Genomic DNA, 27,255 nt, shown 5'->3' with positions numbered 1-27,255 from the left:
TATAGCAGCATCTATTGTATTCTGCTCAATTAAAACTAGATCACGCTGTGCAGCGTCCTGATTTCTATTGGCAGCAAGAAAGGAAGTTTTAATGCTGTGCTCCTTGTGAATATGACCTCCTCCAGGAATATGACCTTCTTCAGGAAAAAACCCCTGTAGCAATAAACATTGACAAGTTATGTATCAGTAATGTGGACTTTGCACCTGGTTGAATAAGAATAAGAATACAATGCATATCCCTGGGAATTTGGTTCCACCCCCTCCCAAGAATAAGAGAAAATGTGGGACTTCAAGCCCTATATTAGTCAATGGGAGGCAATGTGCACACACCCACATTAGTACAACTGCAGGCGCACACTGCCACTGGCTAATATTGAGGGGAGGGCATCCTGATGGCTAGCTTACTGGTATGATGGGACACACTGTAATAATATTTTTAGCTAGCACAGGGATAGGAAATAGTGGCCTGAAAGATGTTTTTGGCTTGCACTTCTCAGCAGGCCCATCCAGCATAGTCAAAAGTAATATTATGGGAGTTGCAGTCAGAAACATCTGAAGGACTGGAATTGCCTATCTCTGAGCTGGCCGGTAAAGTGAGATATAGTAGTGTAAGCTAAACTGTAGTTAGAAATAAATATTTTAAGGATTGCTTTGATTGCACTGACACTATCGTCGCATTTTCAGTACTAATCACAGTAGTGATTCAGCATCTTTGTTCATAACTGGGAACAAATAGACTTTTCACCAGAATTATTTCATTGTTATAGTCCAGGCACCTTACTTAGAGCCAGCAATTAGCATTTATGTGACAGGGGGCTGGGGAACTCTATCCACCCTTCTGAGAATCTCAGAGGGCCGCATTCCCCTTTTCACCTCCTGCACCTCTGTCCCTTAAATTTTTCCACAAAATTGGCCAATTGACATTCTCCACAAAGCCTTCTGAGGGTACAACTCTCTATTTAAGGCCTTTCTGCTACTCCAGGCCTATATTTTACGGCTTCATTAGAGACTTTTTTCAAAACTGGCAATGACTGGATGGTTAAGCAAACTACGCTTCCCAAAACAAAGAGTCTGTTGCATCAATCTTCTCTCAGCCTGGGTACAGTGTGTTGAACTACAGCATTCACCATCCCTAGCATGATTGGCCATGCTAGCTGGAGATGCTGGGAGTTCAACACACCTGGAGGGATCCAGATTAGGAAAGGATGTGTTACATAGTGGAGTTAGTTCATTAGGTCAATTCTTGTATTACTAGGGGATGCTAATTTGAAATGTATCCCTGAACCCTGGCACAGTCCATCCTTATTCCTGCTGTAAAGAGTATATATCATCCATGTCTTTTCCTTCTCTTATACAAGATTAACACTTTTCTGTTCAGGAGAAAATATTGTGAAAGGTGAGAAGGAATCCATTAGAAATCTCTTGGAAATATTTGATGGCTTACTTGAATACCTTACTGAAGAAATCAGTGAGACTGCTTCTCAGAATGGCGGTGAGCAAAAAGACAGCATTTTCTGTGTCGATACAATATTCTATACATTTGTCTGTACAGTACTTGTATTTTTGTGTCCATGGGGGTGTTGGTAGAGAAGAAGGTTAAAATTAAAAGTATATTAACATTTTACTGTACCACCAGCCACCAACTTCTGAACCTAAGTACACACATACACATATGTTTCTTGCAGTGCAAATGCTGATGATAGTTTAGGGTGAAAAACCCATTTTATGTGAAAATCATATGAATTGAAGCAATTCTGTTTTAAATTGCTGGTTCTGTTTATTGGGGCAGTGATGTCCACAGGACTCTGAAAAGTCCAGGTCCATGGATTTACCTAGTTCAGCTTAATCCCCTGTTAGAATCCTTGCAGTCATGGGAAGATACAGTAAAATAACATTGCAGCATGGAGTAAGATGAGCTGCAAAGCAGGAAGGGAAGACTGACATGAGGTTACCATTTCTGGTGACAGTCAGATGTTCTTCATAATGTGACGGTCTCCCCTTAGCTAGAGCTGTGGAAATTGCCTGAGAGGCATGCATAAATCACAGGGTGTTTTTGAAGAAAGGGCTAAATCTATACTAAATATGTGGAACAATGAATACTTTGTGTAAAGTTTTAAATATGTTTCCAGCTTTGGGGTCTAGCAAGCCTTCTTGGGTAGTTGATGTTACAGCAAGATGAAGGGACCAAGCAGATTCCATTGCTGCAGAAATGTGTAGAATAGATAGGCCTTTATGAAAAGAGATGCTTTTCAAGATATGCAGGGCTTGGACTTTTGGAGCTTTATACAAGTAGTCATTAACACCTTTACCTACACCTTGACCTTTCCCTGGAACCCAGTAGATTTTAAAAGGGTCTGATTGTGCATCAAATTACTGAATTTTGAATCTTAAGCTGTTGCTGTTGTTGTGTACCTTCAAGTCATATCTGGCTTATGGCGATCCTAAGGTGGGCCTATCATGGGGTTTTCTTGACAAGATTTGTTCAGTGGAGGTTTGCCATTGCCGTTCCCTGAGGCTGAGAGCATGTGACTTGTCCAAGGTCACCCAGTGGGTTCACGGCCAAGCTGGGAATCGAACCCTTGTCTCCAGAGTCACAGTCCAACATTCAAAACACTACACCATTTGGGCTGTCAATCTTAAAATACCTAATTTTGGAAGATTCAGCAGAACAACAGGTTACAAGCAAGCCAGAGGTTTTTCATAACTCTTTTCTTGTTGTCTCTCAGAAAAATAAGCACATGGAAAGCCATTTTATACTGCACTGGATTATTGATTAATCTAGCCCAGTGTGGTCTTTGATTGACAGCTGCTCTCCTGGGTTTCAGACAGACTGCCTGGATGTGCCAGGGATCAATCCTGGAGCCCCTTACACAAAAGTTTACATTCTGCCACTGAGCTGCACTTTTCCACAACAGTCTTTGATACATTGATTCTTTTCCACAACAGTTGTTAAAAGCCAGATGACCTTGGGATCAGTCTTGCATTTTCAGTTGCACTAGTCCTTAGTGAGAGTGCAAAACATTAACCTCATGTTCTTGTTAACTGAATTTTCCTCATAATTGGAATCATTTTTCTAATTTCTGTGGGAAAATGCTATTAAGCATGTTGCCAAAGAATTGGCTATTATAAATAAATGCTCACACTAAAATAATCTAAACTATATGATATCAAAGTACAGTGGGCCTTTGGTATCTGCTGGGGTTTTATTCCATGAATACCCAAATCTGTAGATGCTTGGGTCCCATTATGAACAGTGGGGTAGTAAAATGATGTCATGACAAAGTTAAGGTTTGCTTTTGAAATTAAAAAAAAAAAAATTTCAATCCAGGGATGGCTGAATCCAAGGATGCAGTATTAGTGGAAATGGAGAGCTGACTGTAGAAAGTGGCTGGTAGAAGATCAACAATCCTGAATTAGTCTTTATGACAATGCCATAAGGGATGTTTAAAGTGGCCCCAAGATCCAAACATTAAAAAAAACCACAACACTTTTGGCCTCCAGTGTCTTCTGGGAGCATGGGAACAATTTCACCATGAATTTGCCCCAAGTGGCTAACTTCCGGATCAATTCCTGTTAGTGCAAAAAAACAACAAAACAAAACAAAAACCAGGCCTAAAATGGCCCCAAACCCCAACAATTGTCCACCCCTGATACAAACCATTGTGCCAGTACTGTATGAAACAATAGGATTACAATTTAGCAATGTATATCTTATGCCAGTTCAGATGGGTACAATGAAGGAAGGATTGTTTGCAACATTTTACCTTGATGGCAGAGATCTGTCTAGTTCTTTCTTCATAATATTGCTGCTTATTAACAGATGGTTTTAATCAGATGGCTAAAGATGAAGTCCAATGCCATCATCTGGGAGAGCAAGAAGGTGGCCATGAGGTTCCAGTTTCCTCTTTGAAGCTCTCATCAGCTATCAGGTATTGAAAGTTCATAATTATCTTGTGTTGCCAACTTCAACTATCAATCTATTGCTTATTTTACACCTTTCCTGCAGACTAGGGCTCAAGGTAGGTTAGAATCGACAGAGCATTACAATAAAAGAACATATATTACAAACATACAAAACTGAGATGGAAACAGTATTAAACAGCAACAGCATCCTTCATTAGGCTGCTTAGCATTTAACATGTTAGTATAAATAGCTTGTTGATCCAAAGATGATTGAAGAAGGTGGCTTGGCAACTATTAAACGAGGCAGCATATGTGATCCTGGTGTCATACTGATTTTATGCCAGGATATGTTGCCTGTGGTCACTTAAATGTTTCCATGCTTCTTCTATAATGGCATCTTAGGTGACTATGCAAATCATTGTTAATGCAAAATCAAAACATCAATTCAGAATTTGCCATTATAATATCTGAAGGCATCTGAATTTACTGTTTTTCTCCTTACCCACACTGAATCTATGTTGTCCCTAATGATAAATATTCCCCAAAGCTGCAGAGACCCCAATACTTGGAGTTAATTTGTTTTTTTAATTAATGTTTATTGATGTTCCAACATATAATACTATCCTAACAAGATTTAATAGACATCACACAACACATATCACTAACAAACATCCTTGATATGTCTACATATGCATTCATATGTAACTCAAAATTTCAACTGTCCTCTATTATCCTATAGATTCGAACATGTCTAAACTAATCTGACTAACCTATCTACACATTTTACAACCAACAAAAACAAGCAAAAAAACCCAACAATATTGATAGCCAACACCTCTTAAAATTATGCCTTCCTGCCTTTTCAGTATTGGTTATTTCTGTAGTAATTTTTCATTCTCACTTTGTGTATTTTTTACATGGAGCCCTACTTAATTGAACTTTTTCACTGAGCAGATATTGGAAGGTGAGAGAGACAGGGTCCTGGATCCTTTGTGCTCACCTCAGTACTATCAAACCTCTTGGATAGAAGTGCAAAGGACAAAGGAAGGGAATCCACTCCTGGACTTAGAAGATTTAAGGTGATCCACAATTGTTCACTGCCAAGTGCTGTGAATTACTCAAAAGCTGCTAGTGACAAGCATACCAGCAAGCAAAGGATCCAGGGAGAAAATCACTGTACCTATTTCCTGAATGGTGCTTCATTCAGACTGCCTGGTAGTTCTTGTTCCTGGCTGACAATTCTCCAAGAATAGAGTTTATGTAAGAGTGGGGGCTTGCCTGCAGTAAAAAAACAAAAACAAAAAACTTCTGCCTAATAAGGAGATGGAGAGGAGGGAAACACTCTACCTCTAGGGATATTTGTTGAACCGTTATAAACAGGACTGGGTAGCAAGATGGTGAAAGGCAAAAGCAACCTCTCTGCTCCATAGGCAGGGATACTGTGGTTATCTTTATATAATTCTTGTGACTTCCATCTTGCAACTCCCATCATCCCTCAACCAAAACCAGACACCCATCCAAGAGTTTTACAAACTACCTGGAATTCTGCACATCCCTGACCACAAGAAACAAAATTTGTTTGTCAAGAAATTTGTTATGTAGTTTACAAAAATGATTACTGTAACGTCCTCCTGGCTGGGCTTCCTCTTTCTCACCTCCGTCCTTTAATCTCTGTCCAGCATTCAGCTGCACGCATTATCACATCCACCCACCACTCTGACCATATCTCTCCTGTGTTGGCATCACTTCAGTGGCTCCCCCTCCCTTTCCGTATTTGGTACAAGCTCTTGCTGTCAACGTTTAAAGCCCTCCATGGGCTGGCCCCTCCTTACTTATCAGACCTTCTTTCTGCTCACCTTCCTACCAGGGCCCTCTGTTCTGGTAGTCAAGGTCTGTTGTCCTAGCCCAGGATTTCCTCTGCCCCATCTTGGATTCGCCCCTTTTCACTCGCTGCCCCTCACTCCTGGAACCTTCTTCCCCCGCAAACAAGAGCCATCACTTCTTTAAACAGCTTCAAAACAGAGTTGAAGACCATCCTGTTCAGAGAAGCGTTCCCAGGCATTGCATAATTGTCGCTTGCTATTTGATGTTCTTTTGATGCCTGTTTTATCGAACCATTTCCTGTATTGCTATGTACTTTATATGTATTAGCCTGCTAGCCCCACCACTTTTCCCTTCTCTTTTTATGTCATGTCTTTTTAGATTGTAAGCCTGAGGGCAGGGAACCGTCTAATTAAAAAGATTGTATGTACAGCGCTGTGTAAATTTACAGCGCTTTATAAATAAAGGTCAATAATAATAATAATACAGTGTGATTGACAGCTTGATCTTATTCCCTCACCTAAGTTAGTGTGCATAGGATTCCTTGCTGGATATAGATGGCTTAGAGCAGGGACGTAGCCAAGGGGAGGGGGTTCTTGGGTCCAGACCCCCCTTCCGTTAGATAAAATGAATGGTGTGTGCTGCCGCGCCACCGCACCCAAGCCCCATTATAATGGTGGCACTTAGTTTGGACTCCCCCCTTTCCCAAAATGCTGGCTACGTCCCTGCTTAGAGTTAGGATAAAAAGCTTTTCCGTGGGTACTATAGGGACTTAGCCTTCTCAAAATACTAACGATGTTGAAGTGGTCTTATGAACTGCTTGAATTGGGCACCTCTCAATTGAAAGTGCCACCTTGTGGCCAAATGATATAAATGAAGCAAAATCTAGAAGTTACTATAAATTGGACAGATTAGGCTGTGACTGTATTTTGAGAACATGTTGGCTGTATTCCAATGTGCTTTCTATATAATTACTTTATGTTTAGGTCTTCTCAGTCATTAGAGAGAGTCCCATCAGAGGAAGTAGACGGTTCAGATTCTACGAGTGAGCTTATTAAGCTGGGTGACACAGCTTACTTGTTTGCTCTCAGAAATGAAGGTGAGTAAAATCTGTGAGAAACAGGCAAAGGAGAATTACCTAGTGCTAGTGAATGGAGGCAGTTTTAGATCTTTCTCTCTTGGGATAGTTGCCACACAAATATGCTTGGTATGTATCTGTGTACCACAAGGATTGAGTAATTTCCACTCCATCCTAGTATAATTTCCCCTCCTTTGCATTTTAGTAGATAGGCATAAGGCAAATAGCTATGAAATGTATGTTTCATTATCAAATCCTTGTTTGTATTAACATTTTGCATCTACTGCATCAATAAATGGAAACAACTGTAATTTTTTGGATAAATTCTAATGTCTAGATACAGTACTGTCACAACTGTACTAATATAATGAAAACTGAACTTCACTAGCTTGGTGACATACTACTAAACAGAGATTGAGATTCTCCAATAAGCCAGGTGATGATCATACATCTGAAAGCAGAATATAATATGGATCTGAGAGAACAGCATTTTAGTGTAATCCATAAAATATGCTATTGACACATTTTGGTCTCTGTATAGCAAGAAGGATTCATTAACCCAGTATTAGTGTCATAAATGCCCAGTGGAACAGTAGATGTGGATTAGATGGTTGTTCAAATGACTATCCAGTTTAAAGTCTCCCATGCTTTCTAGGGAGAGATTGGCTGATTGCCCTGGTGGTGGAAACTGCAAGGTTGCGAGTTCAGTACCAGCCAAGGGCTCAAACTCGACTCAGGCTTGCATCCTTCTGAGGTCGCTAAACTGAGTACCCAGCTTGTTGGGAGCGATTAGCTTACACATTGTAAACCGCTTAGGGAGTGCTTACATGCACTGATAAGTGGTATAGAAATGTACTTGCTATTGCTATTGCAGAGAACTGCCTTAGAATGCTGCCTAGATCAGTTCATTGATTGTTTTTGCCCACAAAGAAGGAGGGTAGGCATCCTCTATGTATTCTAGGTTGATAGTTCTGCAAAAGTGTAGCAGCCAAAGAGATTCACCATAGATTATCCTTCCCTTGCTCTGTAGAATTGCTCTGATCTTTTTAAAAAGTAGAACTATACATATCTGCTGAATTTCTCAGCAATCAGGATTTAGGGAGCAATTATTTTCCTCTTTATTATGAATGTTTTGATCTTTAAAAAAATTCCTTCAAAAGCAAAATATGCTCAGTATGCCAGCTCCAGGACTGGCATAGTTTTCCTCCATTCCAAGGCATGAAAAGTATCTGAATCAAGTAAATCTAAAATTTCCACTAACATTAACATCCTCCCTCTGTATACTTCTTAAGGACTATGGCAGGAGCAAACTCTGCTATCATCTCAGGAAAGAGTGCTGTGGGCAGACTTCCCTTCTGTTTGCAGAGCGGGAGGAGGGGGGGTTCTGTCCACAGTTCCCTTTGTCCCCTGGGACTCCCCCTTCAAGAATTTGCAGAATTGCATTTACATTCAAATAATGCTAATGCCATGTTAATTTCTCAAAGAATTACCATTAGAAAGACAAACATCGGTGAAGACTACAGAACCTCAAGAACATGAAGGTTTTAGGAAACTATCTAATTTCCTCTCAAGTGGCAGAAGCATCCGTGTCACTGAACCTCAAAGTAAGTAGATATTTAGGATCCTTGGAAACATCTCTTAAAGCACTTTGTTCTTTTTTCCAAGATCAGGTACACTTATAGGTCTCACTGTGTTTCAGTAGCTGGTTCTGATGTGTATTTAGAACAGGTGCCTCTAACGGGGAGAAGAAGTGTGGCTTTAATTTTATTGCTGTGCTTCAGCAACTTATGGTTGTTTGTTTATCTAAGTAAATAAAAATGTATTTGTGGTACATCTGCTTGGGTTTGGATACCATCTAAAAGGATCTGAGAGGGCACTGTCTTTTTCAGTATGTCATAATAATTTACATGAAAATTAATAAATAACGTGTTTTCATTTTGGGTTCAGCATTTCTAAAGGAGTGGCCGAGCAGTGTGTCTGAAGTGCATTAATTGAGCCCTGGTGGTGCAGTTCACCTGTACTGCAGCTCACTCACAAACCATAAGGTTGTGAGTTCAATACCAGCCATGGGCTCAGGGTCGAGTCAGCCTGGCATCCTTCTGAGGTTGCTAAAATGAGGCAATTAGCTTGTACATTCTAAACCCCTTAGGGAGTGCTTAAGTACACTGATAAGCAGTATAGAAATGTACCTGCTATTGCTATTAATTGTACATTTAAAAAAAACTGAGTAAACTTGCTTTTCTTTAAGGAGCAGCAAAATCTGAGTTATCTAGAGAGCAGTTGAGTTCTAGTGCTAAAAAGCTTGGGGAACCCATTCGCCCAGCAATTCCTTTGCAACCCCCCTACCAGCCTTCTGTACCCAGGACCTCTTACCAAGCTGACAGAAGTTCAGGCAGACATTCACCACCATCTAAACCTCAAAGTGGTGCATCGTTTGATGTAAGTGGCAAAATATCCTTGTTTCTGTTTCTATGATCAGCACTGTTTCATTGGCTTTGTAGGATTTCCTTGGGCTTGTGATATCTGTTTGAACTGCTTCAGGTTTCTGGGCAACCGTGGTGGGCTAATTTTCTGTCCGTGCCATCTTCTTTTGAACTGTTAAAAATCATCACCACCACCACCCCAGAATGATTGGCAGTCCAATTCTGGCTTTGATGTTAAGCAATGGACTGCCATGTGAAAGCTGAATTGGCCCTCTTGGAGGCTTCCAAGAGAGGTAGCTCACCCTTTTTCAATCACAAAAAGGGCAATCTGAGGAGAGGTGGGATTGAGGATGCCAAAACAGTCTGGGGAGTACCACATGCAGCTCCAAAAGCACACTTGGTCCATTGATAATTTCAGCAGGTAAATGGCAAAGAACATTCATGGTTGAATAACACTACATCATTTCAACTAATTTAAGAAAAAATCATGATAAAACCTTATTCAATGGTCTCTTACCCCAGACTGAGTAAATAAAAGAGAAAGGTGTTAGAACTGTCTTGCCACTGGCATGCACCCTGTATGAATGGTATGTATATGTGGCAGAAGGTTAAGACTTATAGCAAAGCAAGGGCTATTACTGTAAGAGGCATGTATTCACATTCTATTCTATTTAAACCTATAGGAAACGACCTAGAATGTACAGAAGTTAAAATGTGAGGACACAATTTATAAATTAGCCATATCTACTCGCTACTTTGGAGTGGGTATAATGCAGTCCTCCAGATGTTGTTGAACAGCAACATCCAGCAGTCCTAGCAAGCATAGCCAGTGGTGATGGTTGCTAGGAGTTGTTATTCAGCCAGCTCTAAAGGGCCACATTCTTCCCACCTCTGAATGAAGGAAATCATAGAATCATAGAATCATAGAGTTGGAAGAGACCACTAGGGCCATCCAGTCCAACCCCCTGCCATGCAGGAAATCCAAATCAAAGCATCCCTGACAGATGGCCATCCAGCCTCTGCTTAAAGACCTCCAAGGAAGGAGACTCTATCACCCTCCGAGGGAGTGCATTCCACTGTCGAACAGCCCTCACTGTCAGGAAGTTCCTCCTAATGTTCAGATGGAATCTCTTCTCCTGTAGCTTGCATCCATTGTTCCGGGTCCTGTTCTCTGGAGCAGCAGAAAACAAGCTTGCTCCCTCTTCAATATGACATCCCTTCAAATATTTAAACAGGGCGATCATATCACCTCTTAACCTTCTTTTCTCCAGGCTAAACATCCCCAGCTCCCTAAGTCGTTCCTCATAGGGCATGGTTTCCAGACCCTTCACCATTTTTGTCGCCCTCCTTTGGACACGCTCCAGTTTCTCAATGTCCTTTCTGAATTGTGGCGCCCAGAACTGGACACAATATTCTAGGTGGGGCCTGACCAAAGCAGAATACAGTGGCACTATTACTTCTCTTGATCTAGACACTATACTTCTATTGATGCAGCCTAAAATAGCATTGGCCTTTTTAGCTGCCGCATCACACTGTTCACTCATGTTGAACTTGTGGTCTACTTGGACTCCTAGATCCCTTTCACACGTAGTTTCATTCAGCCAGGTGTCACCCATCCTATATCTGTGCATTTTATTTTTCCGCCCTAAGTGCAATACCTTACATTTCTCCGTGTTGAATTTCATTTTGTTAGCTTTGGCCCAGCTTTCTAGTCTATTCAGGTCATTTTGAATCTTGATCCTGTCCTCTGGGGTATTAGCTATTCCCCCTAATTTGGTATCATCTGCAAATTTGATAAGTATGCTCCCAATTCTGTCATCCAGGTCATTGATAAAGATGTTGAATAGCACTGGGCCCAGGACAGAGCCCTGTGGGACCCCACTGGTCACTTTTGTCACTAGAAAATCACTAGAAAAGAGGTCAAAGGACAAAATGTATCCAATCAGACAAAAAGAATTTGGTCTATTCTATAATGTGCAAACCCATATACTTTATATCCTGTCACAAGATTTTTGAAAGGATAAATTAGACCAGGGGCAAGAATGATGTAGCTGTCCAGATTATGTTGGACTATAATTTCAGAATTCCTCACCATTTACTATGCATTTACTTACAGTTCAACAATGTCTGGAGGGCCACAAAATCCCCACCTCTGGACTAGACAGTGGTCTAATTTACCATATATACTCGTGTACAAGTCGATCTCATGTATCAGTCGAGGGAAGGTTTCAGAGTCAAAATCATGGATTTTGATAGAACCTGTGGATACATCAAGGGTAAAACGTAGGGGGCTATAACAAAGGATGGAAAGGGGAAAATACCACTTCCATTCCTTTTTCTCCTTCTCTGGACCTCTCCTGACCACCTAAGACTGATTCCCAGGTGCTGGAGGTGATGTTAAATGAGGTATTTCTTTCATGGGAAGAGGAGGCTTGCAAATCAGACTTGGGAGGGAAGCAAGTGGTGTTGAATGGGGGCATTGTTCCATGGGAAGAAAAGGTTTGCAAATTGGACTGGGAACTTCTCTCTCTTTCTCTCTCTCTCTCTCACACACACACAGAGAAAGAAATAGAGAGAGAGAAACATGTGCCTGGAGGCACCAAGAGTGGGGCTTTAGGCTTGCTTGTTTTAGGACCTTTCTAAGCAGTACTAGTTGTTGATCCATATATAAGTCGACCCAGGATTTTAGGGTCAATTTTGGGACAGAAAGTTCTCGACATAGTTGAGTATATATGATATTATGGTAAGTGCAACATTTCAATCCGTTTTTATCTGAAATGCGTGTCAGCCAAACATATTACTAACAGTAGCTTTTAAGATGAGAAATAGATAAACCTGCTCTAAATATAGCAACATTGATGTTTGTTCCACCTCCTCACTTTTGCATTTTGTCTATGGAAAAATAAAAAATAGTGTTTTGTGATTTAAACTTAAAGTAATAATGTGTTAATGCATATTTATCATCACTTCTGTTTCGCTTTGAATAATTTTTTATATGTTTAAAAACCAGTTTAAAATGTATGGCATACTCCTTTTGCAGCCAGCAGAACCCCCCAGGGAAGAGCCTGCAACCCCCTCGAGTTGCCCCATTTCTGAATCAAGGATGGAATCTGGTAAGAAAGAATATTGATGATAATAAATTGTGTTTTACTATCCCCTTAGGTGACAATGTTTGCTGCTTTGAACTCATTCTTTAGGCATGGGGAGAAATACATGTTTGTGAAGTTAGCATTTGCCAAAATGCTTACTTGTGGGCTTGACCATTTTCATTTGTATTAATGCCAACAATCTAGTTACAAGGCAAGTTGTGGCCCTTCAGAAGTAGTAGGATGCCTGAGTTCAATCATCTCTGATCCTTGGCCATGCTGACTAAAGCCATTGGTGGCTGGAATTTAACAACACCCTCACCCCTATTCTGAGGGGTCGTCTATGCTATACATATGTACTATGTATCTGTGCTATATATATGTACAGTATTATTTAAGGAATGATAGAGTTGGAAGAAACCACAATGGCCATCCATCCAACCCCTACCATACAAGAATACACACAAAAAAAAACCCACCTCCCTGGACAGATAGCCATCCAGCCTCTGTTTAAAAACCTCCAAAGAAGGAGACTCCACCACAATTCAAGGCAGTGTATTCCACTATTGAACAGCTCTTACTGTCAATAAGTACTTCCTAATGTTTAAGTGGAACCTCTTTCCCTGTAGCTTGAATTCATTGCTTCTTGCCCTATCTCTGGAGCTGTAGAAAATGAGCTTGCTCCATCTTCAATATGACATCCTTTCAAATATTTAAACATGGCTATCATGTCACCCCTTAACCTTGTCCTCCGCCTCAGAGGATGGCAAAAGCAACTCCCCAGAAAACTCTGTGATAAGTTCACCTTAGGGTTGCCATAATACAAACTGAATGCAACATTAATAAAATTCTTGTTGGGACAAATATTCAGTTTGTCCAACTAATCTTTAAGCCTTTTCTCTGCTAATACAACAATTGTTCTTCGCAGAGAAGTTTGCTAAATGCACGTTAGCAGTAAATATTGTTGCTGAGAGAAAAAATGAAAAATACAGCTGGTCAGCCTGTGACAGAAATGGGCAAAATAGTTTCTTTTCTTTTTGGAGATAATGGTTTAAATTTAGAAGAGAAACTATCAGTAAAAATCCCAATAAAATATATATATAAAAGGCTTGAATTTTCATAGAGTAGTGAGACCTGCAGTCTTAACTTTGCTGTTGTTCCACTGCTGTGCTAAATAAACTTGGTTCTTTGAGCCTGGAACTTGTCTGTATTTATATATTGAGAAATCTATTACCAACATTAATTTCTTGCTGTTGCTTCTGTCAGACCATCCAACTGGAGATAATGAGCAAGCATCAGAAGCTGATTTAGATACTGTAACTGATAAATTTGTGCCAGAAGATGTCATGGATTCAGGAAAGGTAACTGAGAATTTGTTTCTTGCTGGATATAAATATATGACGTGGCTATCCATGCAAAACAATGTACCATAAAATAAAGCTTAATACAAATTGAAAAATAATAAAAATCACAATTCCTGTTATATAAAATGGCACACAACAATGATATTATGATACCTATATGATATGTGTCTTTATTGTGACATTGTTTTGCATAGTTCTGTGTGGAATAAATAGAAAAGGTCTCTGATTTAAGGAGCTTCCAATCTAAAATTCAAGTGCAAGACCACCAAGTTAGGTAGACTGCTGGATTTAAGTGCACTTAATATGCATGTGGGTTTGCTTCTGGGAAGGAAAAAAAGTTTGGACAAAAGTAGTTTTTAATGTGAGATTTGCTGGAAGAGAGAGAGTTAACATCATATAAGTGTTTTCTAAGGGTGTTTCAGGCATATAGGCGATGAAAGATGAAATGTGTGAGGGCTTGGGATAGTGGAATAGATCTTTGAAAAAGGATATAGGGATATGTGGGCAGAGAAATAGGGGGAAATGAGACCATCAAGAGCTTTCAAAGGTAAGAATGAAAGAATTTGGGTCAGGTTCAAGAACAGATAGGAAGCTGGCCTCATAATGCTGTGTCATCAATGTATTCTAAAAGAACAAAGTGTTTTTTAAAAATCTATCCTTAAATTAAATTTGGTGCTAATACAATATTTTTGTCCTACCTATTCATGCTCATGATTTAAAAATTAATGGCTACTTGTTTCTGCTGAAGCTTTATCCAGCTATTTGTTTGGCATCAAGACATAAAATGGATGATTTGTTTTCACTGCATCTGTTTACAGATTTAAAATTCACAGCATTGGTTCATAGCATGTGCACCACTGTTGTTCTGACAGCCTTTTTCTTTCTTTAAGAAAGTGCACCCACAATTCTTAGTCTGACTGAAGGAGCAATCCACAAGTAGTGGCTTTGATACAGGAAACCTAAACTTCTGAATTCTCTTGGTTTGTTTACTCTTCTCTCCCTCAACAGATTTGATTTTCCTGCCTTGCCAGCTGGTCAACTAGCTCTCTTCCTCTTTCAGAATCTTTCAGAAATCTTTCTCTAAAGATAAAATGAAAGTATGGCTGCTAATTTAACAAAGAAAGTAAAAAATACAAGATCTAGTTGGTAAGAGAGAGAGAAGATCCCTGCTTGCCTTCTGAGGAAAAGAAAAGGCATGTGGAGGATAAAATGAGATAAAAAATCTTGCCCTAAACCACAAGTACATTGGGTGAAGAGAGTGAAGAAAATGATCAAAGCACTGAAAAAGTTCAGTTGGCTGTTATGAGATGAGGCTCTGAACCCATATCCTTCAAGCAACTGTGAAGGACGATCTGTGTAACTCAAGGAAATCAGTTTAGATAAGGGGAGAAAACCTTTAAAAGCCAAAATAAAGGGAGAAATGTAAATCTAAAAACTTACCTGAAATTTTTTTAAAAAGGAATAAAGGGACATTTGGAGGTCTTCAGATCAATCACAATTCCTGGGTTCCATCTTGATTCTGCTGATTCTAAGCTCAGATGCTGATCAGAGAGGCAAGACAGTCTTGACTCCAATCAGAGAAAGTCACTCAGTTGAATGTGGAGTTGCACATAATGGCTGATGCTCAGGGAATCCTTGATAATCAAATGCAGTCCTTTTCAGGAGAAAAAAAGGAGCCTTTTAAACTCAAGTGTTTTAAATTCAATGAGCTGCAATGGGCAATTTTTGAAACTATCTTACTTCTATGTTTGTTGAAAATCAAACAAACAATTCATTCCCTTTGGATAGTTGTTTGTTTTCACTCTTGTGGGTTTTTGGGGGGGGTGTCTGGCAGCTCTTCTGATGTCTGCAAACAATTTGCAAAAATCGTTTGGTTTTTTTTGACACTGCAAAGATCAAGTAGACCTTCATATGTGGTGGAAATGCCCTCCACACCTGTAGAATGCATCTGAGGGGATTCTAGAAGGGAGACAATATTTTTGACTCCTGGGACACCATGAAACTGCCCCTCCCCCAGCACCAAAGAATGACTATTATGGCTTCTCCCTCAAACAGAATGGTCCTTCCTGAGCCTGCAACACCAGTGGGTTGGGGAGTGTTGGGGTGGGTGGGAATTGTACACTTGATATGAGGTCACTTGTACTCTGCTTCCAGAGGTGACTCTTTCACCAAGCTTCATAAAGACACCAACACTACCAGCTTAGATTACATAGAAGTCACTGTTTCATTTCAACACTAGACTTTCTCCTGAATTTACCCCAACTCCTCCCATGACAGCTTCTTTAAATTATTTTTTCTAAAAGGAGATGAATGAGAGTTACCAGTACACACCAACTCCTTGTTTTGAAGACCCATTACCACAATCAACATCTATACAGAGCACAAGACCTAAACAAAGGAACCTACTTATTGGGAAAAGGTATATGTTTCCTCTGGACTGCATACTGTACTGATGTTTCCTTGCTTCACCTGTGGCCTCTTAATTTTGGATCCCTCCCTCCCATGTCAACAATCATATCATGAATAGTGTAAACAGTGATTCCCAAACTTGAGGTCTCCCTGATTTCCTATCACCACCGACAATTGGCCAGGCTAGCTAAAGCTATTATGGGTTATAGTCCAATCTTGTTGTGTGTCAAGTTTGAGAACCACTGACATAAGCACATAACATGATAATAACATATGTTCTAATCCATCAAAGTCATGAAAAACAGACTCTGAAACCAGAGCATGAGGTCTTCCCTATGAGGTAACAATATGTCCATATATTGCTAAAGATTTAGGAGTGCAAATGTGATTGCTGAGAGCCTAATGTGACATTTCCCACTATATTGCTGATGTGAGGTCTTGGGGGTATCCCATCATTTGCTCCATAGTGCTTACGTTGAGTTGAGTACTTCTGACCTTTGCAGGTTGTTGGTGAGCAGGGAGAGTGAAAATACTGTGAATAAACTGAAATTAAAGTTATAAAATAATTTAAATATAAATAAGTAAAAGTAAAAAAAAATTGAATAGTAGAACATGCTTACAGGATGATAACTTGTGGTTTCTCAGCCAGAATGAAAGCCGGACCTTGACAGACTCTCTTGATGAAGAACCTTTTCCCCACAGAAGGGCAAAGGAAAAGTTGTCTCGCCAGGAACTGCATGAAATGTCACAGAAACTCTCCCAGCGGCTAAATGAACTAGATGCTGTGAGTGAGCACAATCTAGCCTTTGTAATATTGTCACCTAACTAATGCAAAACTCCTTAAGAGTTAACAACTGTGAAGAAATGTAGTGAGTGTCAATCCTTCCTGGCATTGATTCTTCCAAAGACAATCTGGTTTTTAAGGGGGTAAGCTAATTAGTTTATCAGTTTTAACAATGGATTGAAATTTTGTCAGTGAGCACCATCTAGTCTAGGAGGAAATGGCTAATTTTTATCAGCACCCTAATCAGAGCAGACTTGGAACAGCGAGGCAGCAGCAGGTTGGCTTGGCCTGTGCACCAGCTACTCCAGCAATTTTTAAAGTGGTGGCAATAACAGCATTAACCTGGCTGGAACTGAGGGCTTCCTGAACCAGCTGTTACCTAATCTTCTGACTGAGATCCTGTTTTAGGGTGAACTGGATTACGTCTAGTAGCCTGTAGTCAATGAGCAAGCCCCTCCTCCATTGGTGAGGATGAGGATGGGGAAATAATCCCCATTATTACTAGGACAGATATAGGAACCAATTGCTTTAGGTACTATTCCTCACATCAAGAACACCATTATTTGCCTCCTATTAACTACTGATATTGGAGTAGATATGGCTGCAGTGGGTATATTTGTGATACTTCTTCCAGGAGAGATATCTGGACATATATATTGCTCCTCATCTATTCCATCGGTTACGCCTTGGACCAGACCTGAAAATCCTTCTTACCAAAGGGAGGTCTGGAAACAGTATTCAGTCCCAATATGGTACCTATGTAATGAAGAATGACTGCAGATCCTTTTGTATGGAAATGTGAAATTTCTGGAGCATAGGTTCTGAGTAACATGATCGGTAAACTGTAATCTAATAAAAAGTGAGGTAACTACAGTTCCTTCTCAGTAGTGGAGGCAATGCAAGGAGTTAATTTTTTTAAGTTGTTATTAGACAACCCTTCCTTGAACCTTTTGTTCTTGAAGTCCAGAAGGTGAATTATGAATTGTGATTCCACGTGGTATGGATGAAATGTGAATAGCACTTTAACTTTAAAAAAATGTTGTGATTTACGGTAGAAATCAAATTGCTAAATTGCTAAGAGATACACATCCGATGAAACCATCCCGCTGGGGGAAGATATTCTGCCCACCTAATTGCCCTAATCCTCTTTATAAAGTTGGATCACACGTTCACTTTTCCTTACCTAGTGCTGTAGCAAGAACTTTAGTGCCTGACTTCATTTGGAATGAATATTTGAAAATATTTGAAAAATTGTTGAAAAAACATTTTTTTTAAATGTTGGGAAACCATGATGAGAAGAATCATGGACTGGTGAGAATCTTCACAGGTTAGGACTAATTATGCACAAAATTTACATGTGGTAGGTTTGCATAGAAAAACAGCATTTTTATGCATAGGAAGCAACATTTTCTGCACGGGAAATGATATTTCTGTACAGAAATATTTCCTGCATAAAAAACCACTGTTTTTCATATAAAACAACCATGTGTAAATGTTGAACACAATTAGTCCCAGATTGCAAATAAGCAAATAAAACTGCATAAATTTCAAAGATGTCTCACAATGGGAAAATTGCTAAACTGCTTGCTGCTTTTTTTTTTTTTTTTTTTTGAGAAGAAACTTATTGAAGAGTTGCATCCCTGTTAATGACATATGAAGGGAAGAAGTTGAAAGAAAGAAGCACATCTTGCCTGTTTCTCTTCCCCCTATTGAAAGAGATCATTTTGCTCCCTGCCTTCCTTTTGGTAATGTGAGAGTTTGGGGAAAGGATGCAAAGTGTGTGGAGTGTTGCCACTTGTTGAGCTGTATATGCAAAGAAGGCAGTTTTTGAAACAGGAAGGTGTTTGATTCTAGGTTATGCAAGGAATATAGCGAAGAGACAAAGCCTAATAATATTTAATGGCTTTCTTCAGGTAGTGATAAAGGATAAAAAAAAGAAAAGGAACAATGCATAAATAACAAAAATTATAACAGGAGGCAAGTTATAATTTTGTGTACATGTATCTTCCATCAAGATGCATGCAAAATGTCTCATTTTTTAAAATGCCTATTACCCCAAATAAACTTGTACAAAAATAAGTTTCTCAGGCTTATGCTTATATTTTCTACTTGTATACGTTTATTTGGGCAATAAGCATTTTTAAAATTGAGACATTTTACATGCATCTTGAGGCAAGATACTATACACTACACTGATATTGTAACTTGTTTCCTGTTGTAATTTTTGTTCTTTACGTATTGTTCCTTTTCTTTCTTTCATCTTTTATCAGCCCCTGAAGAAAGCCATTAAATGTTACTAGGCCAAAACACATTGGCCTAATTGTAAGAATAAAAACCACCTTTTTCACCAACCTTTGTCCCTTCTCTGTATCCCTTCTGTTGGGTTCTACCATTCCTATTTGCTTTCTAGGTTATGCAATCAATAATTTAGAGCTGTGGGAGAAGAGGTGTCAAGCACAATAATTTCCCTTGCCTTGCTGAAGAATTGTTTTCTTTTGTCATCTCTTTTTAGTTTGTAAATCTGTGGGCAGGGCTCTATTTTGTTTTTATTGACTGTGGCCCAAAGCAGATGGGCTGAAAGTACTGCACTGAGACCATGGCGATTGTATGTGCCTGGTCCAGATCTGGGCCGCCTCCGCAGTCCTGAACTGGGCTGCTCCTCCTCCTTGGCCTGTTTCTTTCCAGATGGTGCAGTGTCGGTGTGGCTTCCAACAATGTTTGGAATGTGTCATCTAAATGTTTGCCCTCAACATGGCCCAAAGCCAGCGCTTTTGGCCTGTGTGCAAGGCATTCTCAGTTTTTTTGGCTGAAGAGCAAGGTAGAAATACCTTAAATAAATAAATAGTATTTGGATACTTCTGAGACTACTTTGGAAAGAACCCCTGACAAAAGGGACATTTCTCTTTAAATGACAGATGTTAAAACATGCTTTGGGGGAACGCACTCAAGAAGAGCCATCAGCTGAGGAAGATCAACTTTCTCAGCACAGTGACAGCGTCATGGATTATCGTCAAATGAAACCAGAGCCAGGTAACCGTTACCGGAGGGGTATATTTATTGAGTGCTAGTGAACTGCATTTTTCTTTATGTGTTCTTTTGGGCTACTTTCACAGAGGGGTCCTTCTCTGTGTCACATCTGTCAGGGCAATATTCTGCAGGAAGAGGTAGGAAAGGGCTTTTTCTGCTGTGGCAACCCAGTTATGGAATATCCTCCCCTCTGAGATCCAATTAGTGCCAATGTTGCTGTTGTTATGGTACCAAATAAACACAACACTGTTTTGTAAAGCTTTGGGGGTAAGTGGTCTTATCCAAATTTGCACATATGTATAGTTTTAAATTGTTTTAATTGCTTTTAATCTGTCCCGTTTGAAGTGTTGAATGGTTTAATATGCTTTTGGCCTTTAAATTATCCTTATTGCTTTAAATTGTCCAAATTTATTTACTTGTTTGCTGCCCTGGGATCTTTGTATATAAGGCAGGATATAAGTACTTCAGTATATAAATAAAAAGAAATAAATGTAAGCCAGCTTCAACACATGGAATAGTACTGCTGTATAATGGATCATGGTGGTGACTAATCCTAGGTTAAACATCTAAACGGGGTTAACAAAAAATTTGAAAACAAGGAATAATTTTTCAAATATATGTGTAAATGTAATTGCTCTCCTGAAATTACTGGAGCCTTGGAAAGTGGAAGAGCAAAGCATTTGGTTCCAGAGGCTTGTGACAAGCCAGCCTTGGAATGGGAGTTCTTAAATCCTGGCCACCCCATCTGGTTATGGAAGGGCATTCACTCTGCTCTGTGTGCTTCAAGGATTTCTCTTTTCAGTGAATATTACCAGCGCAGAACCTGTTTTTTCTTCCTTGTCATAGCCACTCCACGCTTGAGGAAAGGACCCAACAGGCCACGATCGCTTTCCACTTCACCACCACCATCCAGCTCCCCACTGTTGTCTGAGCTGGACAGTGTCCTTCGGAAGGATGTAAGAGGGCCAGCAGAAAAAATGCATGAACGCTTGCAAAAGGAAGAGGACCAGAGGAAATTGAGAGCAAAGGTAATGGCTGAAGGATCACAGAGGCAGGCAGCTCCCTGAATGCCTAGGGACCTCTGGGCCAATATAGGTTCTCTCAGCACTGGAGAGGCTGCAGAGAGACCTTTTATATTGAGGATCTGGAGGAGCTTCTCTGCTTTCCCAGTGACGATTTGGAGTTTTTTGTTTGGGGGAAGGGGCAGAATCACAATTCAAGAGATCTCTGGGTTGGCTTGATCTGATCTCTGACTAGAAGTTGGTGAATGTTCTGAAGCTCTTCCAGGTACAGACAGGCTGAAAAATGTACAGCCTGTTTTGGGCTTCTATGGCAGGGATGAAGATGGTGTGGCCTAAAGCTTGTATGCTTCCGCATCCCCTGCAAGATGTATTCAAGTGAGTATTTTTTTTAAAAAAAAAATCTGATGGCTAATATGGCGTGTGCGTGTGCGCATGTGCAATGTCTAACTTCCAGCAAGGGACTATGTGACAGCCCCTCCAACTCTTGCCAGTTGCCCACTTCTTCACATAGTTTGAGCAGAATAATTTGGACTCAAAAGGTTGACTAGCTCTAAACATTTCACTAGGGTAGACATATAGTTGAATTGTAAGTCAGTTTATGTAATCCTCCGTTTTTAAAAACGTATGTGATGTTATGACTTTGATGCTTTCTCTTATCAAGATTCTTTCTAAATTGTGTGTGGTTTGTTGTCCTTTATGAAACAAAATGTTTTTTTCTGGCTTTGTAGCTTTTTCAAAAGGGCCTTAGGCCTGGATTGATATACATTTATCCCTCCACATTTGTGGCTTTGACTTTTGTGGATTTGCTTATTCATGGATTTTGTTAATATGTTCTCTCTAGGAATATCTAGCAACTTTTTGATCAACTTTAACCAAGTGTCTCACTGAAGGACCTAGAGATTCCTAGAGAGAACACTCCACTAGGCATTTGTAGCTCCTCCAGCGCAACTCCATGGTCAATGCCTGGCAGATGTTGACCACAGAGTTGCACTGGAAGATCTAGGGATTCCTAGAGAGGTGTTCTCTCAGGTAAAAACATAGTGTGTTTGTTATTTGTAGTTTTTCCACATTCACGGGGGTCCTATGCCCCTAACCCCAGTGAATGTGGAGGGATGAGTGTAGATAAATCAGAAATACATCCTCTATTATAATTTCCAATTATATGTGTTAGTCATAGCAAATATAATTTTGACTTTCTTCTCTTTGGCATTTAGTTTTTTGTGCTAATTGCTTTTATAATATTAAGATGCATCAAACTAGGTGGAGACTGAGATTTGTAATTGCCATATAAAAATAGCACTGTGTTGTCTGAGAGCCCTTTTAGGATTTCTTTTCAGACTGGCTGGTGCTGCTGTCAAAACCTTACTAACTCTGTACAGTGATTTTCCTCAAATGCAGTTCAGGTCTAAATAGAATGTTATGTTTATATGTCATTTGCATTCACTATAACCTATGAGAATTGGTGAGAAATAGCAGCAAAATGGGCTTGTGAGCCACAGACTCCCTATCCATTCCCTTAAAGGATCAAGCTTATAGCTCTGCCAGTTTTGATGTTGCTTCCGCACACATAGCCCAAATGGTTTTATGGCAGCAGCCTCCAGTCATAAGAGGCTGAGGTGCCAGCTGTGGACTCCCTAGGACATAGTTATTAACACTCTGACCAGCTCCAGACTAGATTGTTTGTATGCTTTTTCTGTGGAGCTGCTTTTGGAGTGTTCCTAGAAAGATCAACAAGTCTACATTTCAGCTATTACCTAAGATTCTCTGTATCAGTTTTGAAACAACAGGTTTCTGGTCACAGAGTCCTGGTGTTTATTTTTGAATCCCTGTGTGGTTTGGAACCTGAGTAACAAAAGGCTCATCTTGTTCTTTACATTTTTACATTTTGTGTAAAGATATATTTTGGGATGCCCATTCCCAATTGTCTTGCCCTTTCTGGTTAGACAGGTTGTTACCAGAGAGAAGACCTTGTGGTATCATTAGCATACAGTAATGCTCTTCTGAAGCTAGTCACTCCTTTTGCTCATGATGCCTTCTTATTTTACCAGAACTTTTGAAAATATAATCTTTCAACTTCATGTAATTTTTCTGTGAAGCTTTTGGGCTTTTGTTGATGTTTCAAAATGCTGATTTGTTTTTTTGTATTATTATTATTTAAGTTAGATGCTTTGAAAGTTGCCATATTATGTGTAATGAATGAATGCCTGAATGAACTTGTTATGGATGTTAAGCAAGCTTTTTTGCTTTCTAGCTGTTGACTAAAGTCTATGATGATGAACTGAGAGCTTATGAAGCTAGTGAAAGATTTGAACTGGCAAAGCTAAAAGCAAAGGCGAAGGAAACGGTAAGAGGGAAAATAAATAGCACGGATAGGAGTATACCATTCTTGTACCTCTCTTGGTTTTCCTGATATTCTAGGCCAGGATTTCCTGTCTTTCAGGCAGAATGCTCTCAATTGATTGCCCTTTCCGTTACATACTAAAAACATCCAATTAAATCTGGCCATGCCAAGATCACTTATATTATTATGTAGCTGTAACATTTTGCCCAGATATAATCAGAGTGCACAGAGCCAGTTTGTCTTGAGTCTAGAGTATTAGTAACTGTTGCTTGGTAGCAGGTCTCCAGACTATCTCTTTTGCTTCTTGTGCCATTTGTTTTGCGGTCAAATTACCAATGTTCCCTTCTTATCAGGAGAATGAAGTTCTCTGTTGGATTCTTCAGCATATAGGGCATCTGAACTACCTGTATAACCTCTTAGATATCAAAAACTGGCTAGTTTCTGAACTGTTCTTTATTTATTTCTTTCTTTCTTTTTTTCTTTTTCTTTGAGAGGAGTGATGAGAGCTCACTCCCAGATCTTATAGCCAGGTCAGTGGTGGCATTAAAAAAATATCTGGAGACTTAGCAAGCATGATTTCTGTGGGTATAATGGCCTTTTGGCAATCAGGAATGGGATTTTTAATATGAGAACATTTCCATTCAAAAGCTGTAACTTGCTCCAAGGTGATGGCAGTAGCAGACTTTGCCTGAAAGAACAGACTTGGCCTACATCTGCATTGCAGAAACAATCCAGTTCGACACCACACTATCATGGCTCAATGCCGTGAAATTCTGGGAACTATAATTTGTTGTGGCACCAGAGCTTGTTGACAGAGAAGGCTGAATGTCTCTCAAGACTACAGTTCCCAGAATCCCCTAGCACTGAGCCAGGGCAGTCAAACTGGATTATAAGAGACAGAGACAAGAATTCTATTGCTAGTTCTCAGAACAGACCTATTGAATCAATGGGACTTACCAATGTGTTGACTCACCATTCTATGGATTTACTCTACTTTGGACTAACCAAAGCCCCAAGCGGAAAAGTGGAAGAAGAGAAGAAAACTCTGTCTCTGTGTGTGTGTGTGTGTGTGTTTAAAAAATAGTGCTGGGGGGGGTGTCTGAAGGCTACATGAGCTATGGGCTGCACTCGCTCTGTCCCTGCTACAAGATGTTTGGATTTGTCATTCTTACCAGTTAAAGTGGTGCCAAACTGGACTATTTGAAGCAGGTAGAAGGAGTCACTAATTCCCTCTCTGCTGCTGCATCCATCCATAAAAATTCATCCTGGAAGCTCCCTTGTCTAGTCAAGGGTATCAGTGTACCTAGAGAAGGGAGAACCTTTGCACTTACAGTACTGGCAAACAGTTGAATCTTTGGATCTGATACCACTAGTATTTGAAGAGTAAGAAATGAGATATTGCATGTGCATGGATGGATACAGGCTAACACTTATGTGTATCATATGTCTTTTAGTGGCATGTGGAAGAGGGGAAGGCTCATGGCCTGCAGAGAGCCATATTTGTAGTTCTTAATGCAGTGCTGCACATTAACCAGACAATGGCGTTAATCCTATTGTTTGAAGAGCCATTGGATCAGTGGGATTTAGCTACCTGTTGGTTCACCATTCCACAGTAGATTCAATGGCCTACTTTTTCTGGGACTAAACAACATATTTCCACTACTTAAAGTTGTATCATTAGATCCTGATGGACAGAATTGCTCTTGTCACTTGGGTATCCTCATTCTGCCCTATTGGAGGATTCCACCCAGTCTATGTGTATATCCTTCCTAATGGCTGGTGTCTGTTTTCTGGATGTGTCCATACTTGAGTAATAATGCTCCCTATGTTTTTTCATCTAGGAACAAAAATACAAGCAAAGCATCTTAAAAGGACCTCCAAGACCCTCACAAGCAACAAAGATTTATTCTCAGAAAAGTGGGCCTAGGAATCCCAAACTCAACCAGTGGATTTCAAGGGGAGGCTTTGCAAAGCCAAAGAAAGCAGCTCCGTGTAAGAAAAGCAAAATGTTCCTTGGTAGAAAGCCTGGGCACCTTCAGAAAACATGGGTAGGAGGCAAGGAATGCTGATCTTTTGCCACTATATATTTGAGTGAAAGCATTTCTCTTTCAATATCCTTATGTGAAAGGGGAGCCAGTTCACTTACTGCCACTTAACCACAAGTGCCTAGCTCTGACTGTACCTCATCTCAGCACTTCCTCAGATGACATTAAAGAGGGCAGCCCCCTCTTGCTGTATTCCTTTCAGCTTTGCCCAGTCTTCTGAGCTCAGCCCCACCAGCTGTTGCTGCATTAAGATCTGAACCTCAAGCAGAGCATGCCAGCAAAGCTTACACAGCTTGATGTTCTTCCTGGATAGCCCTAGACCATCTGTGTCAATATCTGTATCCCTGCTACCTTTTCTCACACATCTCTAATTGGCTTAGAAAGCAACTGATTTTGTGGCATTTCTACAGAGGGTAAGATGTTCCCTGCCCCCATAAGGGAGTGTATACAAAGAGCCTCAGGTTTACCTCGCATACTCTTCATTTCTGGTGAGAAAAATGCCGGAATGCCCCCAGTGCAAGCATGGCTTGGTAGTAGGTTATGCTACCTGCAATCAGTGCCTAGTTCTTTGTTTTGGATTATTACACAAAGTTCACATTTCAAGATGTCAGTTTTTTTAGTATAGGTAAAAGGCAGTAGATATTATGTGATCACATCAACCAGGGTGGGCAACTGCAGAGGAAGAGAGGGACATTTTTCATCCCCATTACCTGATCAAGCTGCACTTGAACACCCAGTGTGACCAGATGAGATATCACATTGCTTCCAGTTTTGTTTTGGGGGTAATTTTTGTGCCATTTAGGTTTTCTCCCCCAATTTTAAAACCCTGGGAGGTTTAAGCCTGTGTGTATGTGTGTGGAGGGCGGAATATTGCTTGGAAAAAGTAGTTGGGGGGCAGTCTGGGGGCTTTGCAAGCCACGCTGTGGGGCTAGGCTTTCCTCACTCCTGATCTAAACCCTGCAGCCATGAAATCAAATATTTATATGCTTATCCTATGGATCCCATGGATCTAAGACTTCCCCTGCTGCATCCTGAACAGTCTCAGGATGTCAATCTTTAGCCTGGAGGTCTGTGAAAACTTCCATTGGTGATATTGGTGGTTATGAAGGTGGTTTCCCCCTCCCAAATTCAGAAAAGGAGACCAGAATTTCCCATGGATCCTAGGACATCCTCACAGGGACCATAGGTTTGTTAATCCTCATTTGAAGGACAGATTTCTATGCAAATTTATAGAATATTTCCCAGAAACCCCCATGATAGGTTCACCTTAATATTGCCATAATTCAGAAATGATTTGAAGACACACAACAACATTTATCGCCCATATAGAGCTGCTGTTAGCTAGCATATGTCGGAACGGTAGCAACCATATATTAATGACATGTAAGATCTGGTACTCATAACTACTGAGGTCCCTTTTTTGTCCTATGGTTTCTGCATCTTCATAATGTTCAGAGCCAACAACCTGAAAAAGAACTAGGATTTTTGAAGGTGCCTGGCTTAAAAAAATTAGGATGGATCTAAGATTTATCTTCAGTGGATGGAAGACATTTGCTCCTGAAAATGAGGATCCCGGCAGACATACCACAACTTGTCCTAGTTCTTCTGACTTTCTGTGTAGCATCTTCAGGAGGGTTGGCATGGCAAGAAGACAATAGTGAAGTCGTTTTCGAGTGAGTCTGTTCTTGTGAACCTGGATCCAACCCAAAAAGCAGAAAAAACACATTCTCAGGAGGCTTGAAAGAGCACTCCCCAACCATTCAGATATTCTCTCATCCCAGCTGATCAAGGCAGGGGATCAGCATTCCAAATCTGTTTGAATCATTGCCTGTTTCTCTCTCCACTTTTTCTTCTCCTATCTTGTTACTTGGCCAAGAATTTCTCTTTCTCTCTTCCTGTAACACTAAAATTTAAGTTAATCAAAAGCTAGTTGGGCATTAGATTGTAGATTA

The 27,255-nt window shown here is 40.1% G+C and overlaps 1 protein-coding gene across 2 annotated transcripts in view; it reads left to right on the top strand.

Annotated features, from left to right (window-relative positions):
* The window catches only part of CEP95 (centrosomal protein 95), a 41,008-nt gene that overhangs the window by 7,360 nt on the left and 6,393 nt on the right, over window positions 1-27,255 (top strand). For both annotated transcript variants that reach the window (XR_006102490.1, XM_042454841.1), the window contains exons 4-16: window positions 1,379-1,492; window positions 3,821-3,929; window positions 6,711-6,823; window positions 8,287-8,406; window positions 9,051-9,241; window positions 12,266-12,338; window positions 13,578-13,672; window positions 15,979-16,094; window positions 16,730-16,868; window positions 19,784-19,898; window positions 20,742-20,923; window positions 23,169-23,261; window positions 25,100-25,250. Coding sequence is in view for 1 of the 2 variants with exons in the window: in XM_042454841.1 (XP_042310775.1) it covers window positions 1,379-1,492; window positions 3,821-3,929; window positions 6,711-6,823; window positions 8,287-8,406; window positions 9,051-9,241; window positions 12,266-12,338; window positions 13,578-13,672; window positions 15,979-16,094; window positions 16,730-16,868; window positions 19,784-19,898; window positions 20,742-20,923; window positions 23,169-23,261; window positions 25,100-25,250 (1,611 nt within the window). In the remaining variant the exon portion in view is untranslated. The remainder of the gene's footprint in view (window positions 1-1,378; window positions 1,493-3,820; window positions 3,930-6,710; window positions 6,824-8,286; window positions 8,407-9,050; window positions 9,242-12,265; window positions 12,339-13,577; window positions 13,673-15,978; window positions 16,095-16,729; window positions 16,869-19,783; window positions 19,899-20,741; window positions 20,924-23,168; window positions 23,262-25,099; window positions 25,251-27,255) is intronic.

Source organism: Sceloporus undulatus, chromosome 2, assembly GCF_019175285.1.
Source record: "Sceloporus undulatus isolate JIND9_A2432 ecotype Alabama chromosome 2, SceUnd_v1.1, whole genome shotgun sequence".
Lineage (NCBI taxonomy): Eukaryota > Metazoa > Chordata > Lepidosauria > Squamata > Phrynosomatidae > Sceloporus > Sceloporus undulatus.
The sequence above is the reverse complement of the archived record's forward strand: the minus strand, read 5'-3'. Positions and strand labels throughout refer to the sequence as shown.